The sequence below is a fragment of the Ammospiza nelsoni genome, chromosome 5, assembly GCF_027579445.1.
Source record: "Ammospiza nelsoni isolate bAmmNel1 chromosome 5, bAmmNel1.pri, whole genome shotgun sequence".
Lineage (NCBI taxonomy): Eukaryota > Metazoa > Chordata > Aves > Passeriformes > Passerellidae > Ammospiza > Ammospiza nelsoni.
The window spans coordinates 50,881,566-50,893,001 of record NC_080637.1 but is presented as its reverse complement, the minus strand read 5'-3'; the positions used below and the strand labels follow the sequence as shown (position 1 = coordinate 50,893,001).

The 11,436-nt window shown below is 50.9% G+C and overlaps 1 protein-coding gene across 1 annotated transcript; it reads right to left on the bottom strand.

Annotated features, from left to right (window-relative positions):
* Nucleotides 1-7,091: 7,091 nt before the first annotated feature.
* On the bottom strand, nt 7,092-10,149 carry ELFN2 (extracellular leucine rich repeat and fibronectin type III domain containing 2). Its single transcript, XM_059472762.1, has one exon. The coding sequence runs from the start codon at nt 10,147-10,149 to the stop codon at nt 7,723-7,725; it is 2,427 nt and encodes an 808-aa protein (XP_059328745.1). The 3' UTR covers nt 7,092-7,722.
* Between the last annotated feature and the right edge of the window lie 1,287 nt (nt 10,150-11,436).

Below are 11,436 nucleotides of genomic sequence, written 5' to 3'. Positions count from 1 at the left end.
CTAAGCTCTCTGACTGGAATCAACCAAAGGCTGTTTAAATACAAGCACTGCTTAACTCTTTCACCACAAATCATTTTGGCCCAGAGGGCTGGCTACAGTTCCTCCACGTCCCCTCAGCCCAACAGCCCTCACCTGGCTTCAGGACATTTATGATGTCTTCAGCCCTGACAGTCTTCCCTTCCCAAAGCTTCCTGCTCCCCCTAGACAGCATTTGCAAATACGTCTTGTCCTTTCTCATCCCTGTGGCAGAGCAACCAAATGAAATGCAAGGACTGTGGAGACAAAATCGAATTTAGCAACAAAATAAACAGCATGGGGGCTCTCTACTGATTAGATTATGCCTCTTTATAATTTATGCATTAATTCCTCCCAAGGTCTGAAGATTCCCTGTCTCAGAAGGCCTGAATCCCTGCACTGCAGAGATGCAGATGCCAGGAACATCACTTTGACTGAAACATCCACCTTTCCACCAAGCAGAAGCTCTGATTAACCCCAGAAGAGCTCCTCTTTGTTATGCACCACTGTCCACCCTCCAGAGATACACAGCCCACCACCATTCCCTCCCAAACTCAATCATTCTTCCCAAGTCCAGTGGAGAATATGTCAGACTGTGAAACATCTGTCTGTAGTAGCATCTGCTCCTAGGTTTGCTCTCATATCAATTAAAGCATTAATAAGAGTCATCAGCTACTGCAGCATATATATCCAGGAGCAATTGTGTCCATAGTCACAACTCCCTAGAACCATTAATTCCTGTCCTTTGCTACACAAGGAGCAGAGACTGTGAGCTCAGTACACTCAATAACAAAGCCTAGAAGCCATGGCTAGATTTGTCTAATCAGAGCTGGATGTGCAAGAGCAAAAAAAAGAAACCCTCTGAGCCAAGGAGCCATGCCATTCTCAGGAGAAACTAGAAACATTAAGAAACAGGAGGCAGAGAAGAGACAAGACATGCAAGGGAATGGCTGCTATGTCACCATACACAAATTGGCCTAATTATGTGTATAAATGCACCAATAGGCATGGATTTGCTGGCTGTATTCTTGACTTTAAATATTGATGCTTAGGAAGAGCTGAGATCAGGATATCTGCTGGTGGATTAGGCTACAGATTGCTCAGTCATTACCCACGGCTGGATCGCCTGCCTTGGATTGCCTTCCTCCAGAGAGCTCTGGAGCTCAAACAGAGGATTTCCTGTCTAGGTCATGGGCAAGGAAGCTCTGCCTTACACCCAGGCAGAGCTGCCTGCCTGCCCTGGGTGGGGCACAACCTGGGTGCTGATTGGTGCAGGAAAGGGCTGCTATCATGACAGAACTGACAACTGGGTGAAAATAATTTGGTGTCCAAACCAGGCAATAGCCAAGGGAAGAGAAACAGTGGGTTTGGGAGAAGCAAGTGACCACTGGGTGCCTGGGACAATCCTCCCATGCCCTGACCCAACTCTCTCAGTTTCACCCATACCCTGTTTCCTCCCATCCCATCCCATCCCATTCCTTCCCATCCCTCCTTTCCCGTCCTGTCCCGTCCCATCCCATCCCACCCCATCCCACCCCACCCCATCCCATCCCATCCCATCCCATCCCATCCCATCCCATCCCATCCCATCCCATCCCATCCCATCCCATCCCATCCCATCCCACCTTCTCTACCAGACAAATCTGGAACAAATGGACTCAGAAGCAGTTTTTTATAGTTTTTGCTTGTTGATTTTTTTTTTTTTAGGTTTTTTCTTGGTTTTGTTTTTTTTTAAATAAGAAATTTATTGCAAATATAGAAATTGATTTTCTCCATACAGGAATCTCCGAGTTGAGGAAAAACGATTTCGTGCCATTCAGTTTTAAAACAGGAAAAGAGGAAAGAGAGAAAAAAAAGAAAGAAAAGAACGAGAAAGAAATACAATTCTAAAAGAAGAAAAGAAAATAAATTCAAAAAATAAGAAGAAAGTAAAGAATGTAACTCCAACTTAAATTTGTCCATACACAACCGGGGGGGTCACAGGGTTGTTACGGAAGGAGGAACACCAAAGAGGCCACAAGGAGCCAGTCCCAGCAGCTGCCTCCCAGGCCCTTCCTTACATTCACGGGCTGACACCCCCTTCTCTGTGCCCGGCAGCTGCCCGCCCCTTCCCACCCCCTCACCCCAGACGCTGTGCTTGTGGATGGACCAGCCGTACCAGCCCTGGAGGGTCTGGCCTGACCCGGAGAGGCTCTTTCTCTTCCCCCTGGGAAGGTGGAGAGCAGGAAGGTGGGACAGGCCAGCCAGGAGCAAGGCCTCACAGTGGCGGTGGTAGTTACGGGGAGGCAAAGGCCAAGCCGAACGCGCGGGGATGGGGAATCGGAGGGGGCCGTACAGGGGGAGGAGGGAACTCGACCCCTGCTGGGGCAGGGAGGAGAAGGAGCAGGAGAAGAGGGACAAGGAGATGCCAGGCAGAGGATGCCCTCTCTCCACTCAGGGACGGGGTGGGTTGGGGCAGCCCTGCAGAGAGCCATCCTAGTAGGATGGCAGGGACAGAGACACCTCCCCAGGGCGCGTGGGGGGACAGCCAAGGGCAGGCAGACTGAGAACGCCCCTCACAGTACAAGGCCAAAGCGGCTGAGGGACAGGGCTGGGAATGCGTGCGTGTGTAGGGGGGACACAACAGATGCTCCCCTCTGTCCCTTCTCCGGGGAAGGACCCAAGAACACCTGCTCAGACAGGGTGGGCAGGGCACGGCTGAGGTGGGGCAGGGTCCACCAGCCCTACAAGAAACCCCCATAGCCCGGTGGGGGGGGGGTGGCACAAAGTGTCCGTCCCTCACCAAGCCACCCTGAGGAGGTTCCCTCCTGCTCAGATGGTGGAACGGCAGCAGGCTGGCTCCAGCAAGAGGACACAGCTCCATGAGGCTCTTCTTGACTGCATCTCATGTGGAAGGAGGTGGTGATGGTGGAAGGGATGTTCTCCAGGCTCCTGGAGGCTGTGTGTCCTTCCTGATGTAGCTGAGCTTTCCAGTCAGCAACAAGCATGGCAGATGTGCTTTTGGGGCTTGGGTCCAGCTCCTACCCAGATGGCAGCTGCCCACCCTGTAGCACTGAGCTCTGCCCTACCGAGAGGGGTCACAGCTCATCATGAAGTCTGCTCAGATTGTTTTCTCCAGGCACTGCTGACTTATTCCCCACCTCCTCTCAGAGAGCCTTCACCCCTGCACTCAATCCTTTTCCTTGCTGTTCCCTTTGTCCCTTTATCATCCCATTCTTTCCACTGTAGCTATCTCTTCCCCAGGTCTTTCAGCCTGTCCCTTTTCTACACCTTCTCCATCTCCCTCTACTTGTTACCTCCTTGTCTCACCACTCCTTGGTCTCACCATACCTTATTCACCCCTACTGTGTCTGCCCCTCATCTCTTTCTCAGCTCCTTTTCCACCTTCCTCCTGCATCTTCCCCTCCTTCCTTCAAGCCTGCCAGGCAGAGCCTCCTCCAGCCAAGAAGGCTGATTAGCATTGCAAACACACAGAAGCCTCCTCAGCCCGACATAATTCTTCATTTGTCAGTCATGAATATTTCACACCTGCCTCAAGAGGGATTTATTCAGTATGAAAGAGTGGGGAGGGGGAGAAGGGAACATGGTACTGCAACATAAACTGGGGCAGCACCAGCAGATATGGGAAAGATCTCTGCCCTACTGTGAGGAACAGAGTCTCACCTTCACTCCCCTGGGTGTAGGACCCCAGCCCAGGCTTCTCGCCAAGGCTGTTCTTGGGACTTGAGGGCAGGGCTGCACCCAACCTCATTCCTCACCCTCCACAATGTCCAGTGAGGTGAACCAAATCCCTGTTTTCTCTGCCAAGAGTCACCAAACCAGAAATAAAGTATGAAAGGGTTTGGTCTTGGTTTGCCCCAGAAGTCCACTTTGCCCTGGGAGAAGGCAGCATTGAGGGACTTGCCAAAGCCAAGCCTCAGAGGCCTTAGAAACATCAGGCAGTCTCTCCACATTTTCCCAACAAAGAGGTTTTTGAGGCCCCTCCCTCTGTCAGGCCAGCCACGGCGGAGAATGCATAGGATAGACCTAATTCAGAGGTCCATGCAACCAATAAGAGGAAGGTGGTGGGAGATCTTCCAAGTGATTGTAATCAGCTGCACATCAAGTTTTCACTCTATCAGAGGTTTCTCTTCAGCTAAAGCACTCCACGTTCCCTCAAGAATAACCTTGCTTTTTGGGAAAAGCAACCAGGGCAAAGGGAGGGTGGTGACCATTTCTCTTACAAGATCTATCTTGACAGGCCTCACTCCTGTTCCTCAATAACAAGGAGAAACGATGGTCACTAGAAAGAGCAGGCCTTTGGTATATAACACCTACCCCTTTACACACATAACTGTGAAAAGCAGCTGAGAGACCATGTTTGGAGCAAGGGAAAGGGGGACACTGGAAAGAAGAAGGAATGAGGTTTATGGGGTGATTGGTTTGGGTTCTCCTTGGGGTATGTTCCATCTCAAACTGGTAGGAGTCTCTCATAAAATCACATCAGAGATCAATGAAAGGAGCAGAGAAAACAGGGACAAGGACAGAAGAGACTTGGAGGGAGGAGGTTAAATTCCAACAAACTGGCACATACACAACAGGTGTTTGCTCAGAAAAATACAGTAAAATTGTCATGCAAATAGAACGTTAAATCTGCTTTCCTCCAATAGGGCTGGCATCACTTTGTGAGCCCTCATCCTGAGGGAGGGAGCAGGACAAAGAAGTAGGGAGGAGGAAGGAAGGTGAGACACTTTGTTCCCCTTCCTTGCCCTCTTCCTCCCACAGAACAGTCCATCTTGTGCAAACTTCATCCAATGGTTTGAAATGGGGGCTACAGCTGGGAGAGAAATGGCTTTTCCCTCCTATCCAGCCTTACCCCCACCAGAGGAAAAAGAAGGGCCTGATGATAGCTGTATCCCTGACCTTTCTTTTCTGCCTCATTGAGGTGCTGAGGGGAAAAAGCAGAAACCTTTATAAGTTAATGCTCCCCCTAAAGTATTGACTGAGCAGAACTGTTCACAAGACCACACGGCAGAGAAGCATAGGGAGGGAAGAGTTGGAGAGAGGAACCAGACTCCATCCCCCCTAGCCTGTCATCCTTTTTCTGATCAGTTCTGTGCCCCAGTCATTAGTCTTTTCTGCTTGGATGGTTGCCGTGCTGGAAGACCACTGAGCTTGCCCTGTGTGGTAGCTGGGGATCTCTCTGTTGTGCCTAAGCATCTCTCACAGCATTTACCTGTCTTGGTTTGCTGCACAGCCCCAACATGGAGGGACAGCTGCCAGCAGTGATGTGACTTCGATTTGTGACTTCCCTTCATCCTCCTGCATCCAGGTGCACACACACATGTGCACTCACATCCCTTCCTCTGGGTTGGATTGGCTCTTACTGTGTGGAGTCAGTCCCACAAACACCTCTGGACTCAAGGCAAAATAATGCTTTGACTGTGGGAAAGCAGGCTGACAGTGAAAAGTCTGAGGCAATGGGGTCAGGACCTGGCTTAGGATTGTTACCATCAGCATCCCTACATGGAAGAAACTCCACAGATCTTCATAGGTTTACACTTTGGGGATACCTGCTCTGGTTTTCATGCATCAGACGCTGCCTACTGCTCCTACCTCACTTACAGACAGTGAAATTGTCATGTGTGGCATAGAAGCCAGCTCTCACAGCTGGCATTGCTACTACCTGGCAGATGGCAGGCAAGTTCTCTGCATGCAGAATGTAAATCCCTCCTAGAGAAGCTCCTACACCCTCATCCTTCTCCCAGGGCCCCCAAAAACACTGGGTCTTCTGAGGAGCACCTCAAAGAGGAAATAACTACTCAGGGAGGGCCAACAAAACATAGGCCCTCATCCTCATCCTGATAGAGGTGAACTATGGTCAAGTGTTGGGCAGATCATGGAAAGGAGGCTCACTGTGCTGCATAAAGATAAGTTCAGCAGGCAGCCCTCCTGCCTGACAGAAAAATACTGGGGGAGATGGTGCCAAGATTGTGCTTTATTGCGTCGCTCAAAAATGGGAATAGGTGGAGAGGGCAGTAGGCTTATTGTCAACTGTGACAGATCTTCTATGCAAAAGGCAGAGGCTGGGATCTAGCAAGTGCAACTGGGATTTTGTCAAGACATGACAGGATCCCTAAGAAAAGTTTGTCACACCTGTGAGGATTAGGAGATGATGTGGTGTTCTCACTCGCACGAGGGCGTCTAAGTAGTCAAAGGAACATTGCCATCCAGATGCTGGAGTCCTCCTCTATCCTGGCACACACAGTGTGGCTGCACACCTAAGGGAGCTTCTTCCAGGCCATCCTTCTTGGGCTACTCCCAGGCCCCATTCTCACATCCCATTTGTTCCCTATGCTCCTGTGTTCACCCTAGGCTGCCCCCTATCCATGCCAGAACGTCCATAGCCTATACAAGAGAAAGACTCTTTGTGAGGCCAACCCAGTATGGTGAGCAGCTGAAATCCTGTTCTTCACATTCACCTGGAAGTGAGGAGGTTGGATGATACTCTTCTCATGGACACCCACCCCACAGCCCATGGTGTAAATCAGTTGGGAAGAGCTGCAGAGGCTTCAAGGAGAACTTGCTCTGCTGAGGTCCTCCCCAAGTCCCTTCCTCATAGTAGAGGGGACATGAACAGAGAGTTTTAAACTGACTAGACAAGGGCAGACTGAGCATAGGCAAGTGGGGTGAAGAGGAACTCTGACCTGTAACACTCACTGAGAAATGGGAACCCCATACACCTCTGACAGACCAGACCTTCCTGCCTTTTCCTCCACCACTCCTTGAGGACCTGGCTTGCCATGCCAAAGAGAATATTCACAACCTGTTTCTCCCCACCAACTGGCAGAAAACTGGCTCTGAGAAGGCCTGGAGAATGCCTGTCCCTCCATATTGCTGGTGTTCATCAGCAGCAATGTGGCAGGAGAAGAGAAGGAGGAAGAGCAGCAAGGGCACAGAGCCTCTTATACAGCAGGTCCTACCCACCTTGGTCCTTCACATCTCTTCTCCTTCCTCTGAGGAGGACGGAGGTTTGTGAAGTATCTGGACAAGAAGTTCAAGTCCAGGGACCCTTAACAGAGAGGATAGGGAAGGGCAAAGGAAAAGAAGGGAGAGAACTTCTTCCAGTAATTCCGGTCTTTTTTGGAAGGGGACAGGAGAAAGAGAAAAGCATCCACTGCTAAAGAAAATGAGGGAAAAAGTTAGTGATGGAAGATTTGGCATAGCAGGTGTACAAGGTGGACAAGGAATCTTTCTAAACCAAAGTCCTTCCTTCCCACCCAAAAGAAAAAACAGCCTTCAACAGGAACAGAAAGATTAATAGTTCACAGCTGAGTTTCATGCCCAGTGAGTGTCCATCTTTGCCCTTCTCCTACCACCACTGCCACCCACTCCCAGGCCATTCCCACCCACCCACATTCCAACGTTGTTACCACAGTGTCAGTGCAGGGCGCTCCTCCCAGCCATCTGTGGGCAGAACAATGGTCCCCGTAACACAGTAGAGACAATTCGGCGTGTGTGTGTGTGTGTGTGTGTGTGTGTGTGTGTGTGTCAGTGTGTGTGTCTGTGTAAGAGTTGTTGTAAACTTTAAGAAAAGGTTTTGTCAGTTTTGTATTTGTCAGGAGTATTTTGTTGTTGGTTTATTTTTCACAGTCAAGTGGCTTTTTTTTTCTGGTTGTTGGAGGGGGCGGGGGGTCTTGGTTTGTATTGTTTCCTTGTGAGGAAGAGTCACAGCTTCTGCTGAGCAGAGACTCCTTTCCAGTAATCCAGGATGTCATGCAGATCCTCGTCCTTGGCAAATTGAACTTTCTTCCGCAGGGCATGCCCAGCTGCCATGTAAACCTCCTCCCTGTGATGCTTCTTGTAAGGCCGGAATCGCTCCCAGATCTTGTGGGTGCTCTCTGAGGAGTACTCGGGGCTGGAGGAGTAGCCCGAGAAGTAGTGTCTCGGGGAGAGCTGGGAGTACGTGGAGTCTCGCTTGGACCGGGACAGTGGCTTGAGGAATGACACCCGCTGGCTCAAGGTGTCAGCACTCTCCTCATAGTACAGGGCTGGGAAGGAGTGACGGTGCTCGCTGCAATGGTAAGAAGGCTTGACCTCCAAGTGGTGGATGGCGCTCGGAGACACCAAGGGAAGACGATCCAAAGGGCTGTTTAGTGGGCTGCCCTTCTCAATGTATTTGGAGTCAGACTTGCTGAGTGGTGGGTGGTCAGGCACATCCAAGCTGAAGACCTTGGCGCTCTTGATGGAGCCACTAGAGGAGACACTGCAGGTCTTTCTGGCCACAGCAGCATCAGCACTGAGCTGGCGCTGCAAAGGGTGGTGGGAGCTTTCTTTGTAGGGTGGGGAAAGAAAGCTGGGCCGCTCTAGCCCAGTTGAGGATCCAGCTGGGATGGACTGGCACTCAAAGGCCATATCTGAGTCAACACCAGTCCCACCACCCAGGAAAGATGCTGTGTCCAGCTTGAGGGCATCAATACAGTTGTTGATGATCTGGTTGACCTTGTCTACCTCCTTGGCTATAGTAGAGATCTCAGCAGCTGAGCCTTGCCCATTGTCAAGCTCCCTCAGGTCCTCATCTCGCTGGGTTCTCTCCAGCCCATCCCCACCACCTGTCCGCACCTCAATGTAGTTACCTTTAGTGGTGACTTTGGGAGTCTCCATCCCAGCATCCATTGACTTCGATGGGGGCAACTTCTCCCCAATCATGGAAGGGATGGAGGACATCCGTGAGACAGGAATGACAGGTGGCTCACCCAGCTTCTGGGAAGGATGGACCATGGTACTGGTATCAATATCTGATCCATAGCGCATTTCTAGAATGGTCTTTTTGACATTGAGTGACTTCTGTTTCTCCTCCTGCATCCTCCGCTTCCGCAGGCAGTAGTACACCACCCCCAGAACAATGACCATCCCAAAGAGGCAACCCAGGGTGGTCATAATATAGTGTGTAGTGGTGGAAGTACTGGAAATAGGATCCTCCCTGCCTTTGCTCCGGGTTGCAAAAGTCAGGCAAGTATGGTTGTAACGCCTGTTGTTGCGGATAGAGGCCACACAGAATGTATAATCAGTGTGGGCCTTCAGCTTGTTGACAGTGACATATTCCTTCTTGCTCTTTAGTGTTGCTATGTCAGAAACGTAGCTGTTGTTGTATTGGACCAGCACATACATCTTACTGTAGGGCATAGGGATGGTGACCATCAGGATAGCTGAAGTGATGGTGACGTCATGTAGTTTGATGCTGGGACTGAAGGAGGAGTCAGTGGTGGAAGAGGCTGGAGGCTTGACTGAGAGGAAATCCCCAGGGCTGATTGCTGACCCCTCATCCAGATCTCGCTGGGAGTCAGGGGTGTAAGGAGTTGGGTTGACCCTGGAGAGGGAGGGGATGGTGCCCCCTCTGCACATGGACTGGAAGATGGTGATGGCATTGCGGTTGTGGTGAGGCCGCGGCACCAGAAGTGGATACCCAGCAAACTCCCGTGGAGTCTCACACTGGAGGCGGTCATAGTTCTTGGTGACGTTGTTGAAGAGAGCCAGCCAGTTAAGGAAGCCATAGAGGCTACAGTCACAGTTGAAGGGGTTGCCAGCCAGCTCGCACACCATCAGGTTGCTCAAGCTGGTGAAAGTGTTGCCCTCCAGACGGCTGAGGCGGTTGGATGACAGGTCAATGCTAATCAAGCTGGGACACTCAGAGAAGGCAGTAGGGGTGACCAGCTCAATTAGGTTATGCTGCACAAAGAGGAACTGGAGGCGGGCCATGCCCCGCAACATGCCCTCTGTCAGGTTGGTGAGTTTGTTGTAGCCCAGCTGTAGGACCTGGAGGTTTGACTGACCCATGAAAGCCCCATCTTCAATGTAGGAGATCTCATTCTTGGTCAGGTTCAAATCAGTCAGGTTGCCGAAGCGGTTGAGGGAGGAGTACAGCACTACCTTGAGCTTGTTCTCGTTCAGACGCAAGTCGTGCACCGTGCTGTTGATGTGCTGGGGGATGGTCTCATACGGGGGCTGGTTCTGGCTGCAGATGGCCAGCCACACATACCCTTTGTCCCCCTCAATCAGCCAGCAGTCTCCTCGCACGGTGCCAGGGGAAAACAAGCAGAGCAGGGCAGCTGCCCACAACCCCAGGCACAGCATGGTCTGCAGTGGTGCCCTCATCAGGATGGGGGAAACCAAATCCCCAACAAAAACCAACGCCAAATCTCAGAACAATGGCAAAAAGAAACTAGGGGGCAAGAACAGGGGTTTAACAATGGAAGGGAATGAGCACCCCAGTCCTATGAGATGTCATCACCATTATTTCTTCTTGCCCTCTGGGTCAATCCAGGAGCACAGAGGAAGGGGAACACATGCAATATTCTTCCAGAACACCCAAAAGCTATGACCATGGATGTCTGGTCCGGAAGGGAACTACCTTGTGCTTCTTTTCTAAACAAAAATTCAGGCCGAGGATAATGAATCTTCTTTGATGCTCATGAGCGACTCACACACTTTTTCCCCTTTTCTCCCCTCCCACCCACCCCCCACCCACACCAAACCCACCCCAAAACAAACCCAAGTCCTCCCTCTCTAGTCTTCCCCCGCCCCTCCACAGTGTGATTTGGAAGAACAAGGCAGGGCTGCCTCCCGTGTCGCTCACGCTCCCTTGGTTTCTACTCCTTCTCTTCCTTCTTTCCTGGGTTCCCTCTGAGAAGCTTCAGAGCTTTGGATCAAACATGTCGAAAACAAAAATACAGAGAAGGAAAGAGCAAGTGTGCATGAGAGAGATCCATCTGTCACTGGAATCTGGAAAAGAAAACACAAAAGACAAGAAGAGGCATCATTTGGAAAGGTCTTTGAGATAAGTGTATAGACAGCAATGTTTCATGAGAAGAGGGAGATGGGGAAGAGACACCTTAAAGGGGGTGCAAGCAAGAGAGGTGTGGTACTGCCTGCCATGCTGATAAGCCTTTGAGGAGGGAACCCTCACAATGTATAATGTCATATCAGGGATATGCAGAAGGGTATCTGGGCTCCCTTAAGTAGTGTGATCACAGCCAGGGACCCGGGGGAAGGCAGTGGCGTGGGAGTAGAAGGGAAGGGAAAGGAGAGTGGGAAACATAAAGCTGTTATTGCGGGGGCTCAAAACCCCTAGTGTAAACAAAGGCAAGCCCCAAGCACAGCCAAAGCCATGAAATTTCAGCTGCCTGGAAATGATGTACACAGAATGCATGAAGCAGGGAAAATGCAGACAAGCTTCTCCCCCCACCCCCTCCAAAAAAGCCAAACACTTTTTTTCTTTCCTTCCTTCCTTGATGCAAGAGGGATAAATAATTCAAACCACGTGTAACCACTTCTGCTCTAAAAATTGTTCCTGACTCTTGGTGCATGGACAAGGCTGTTGAGGTGAACCAGTCTGGCTTGAGCACAGTGGGTGGGGGTGGGGAGCAGGCAGTGTGTCAAATA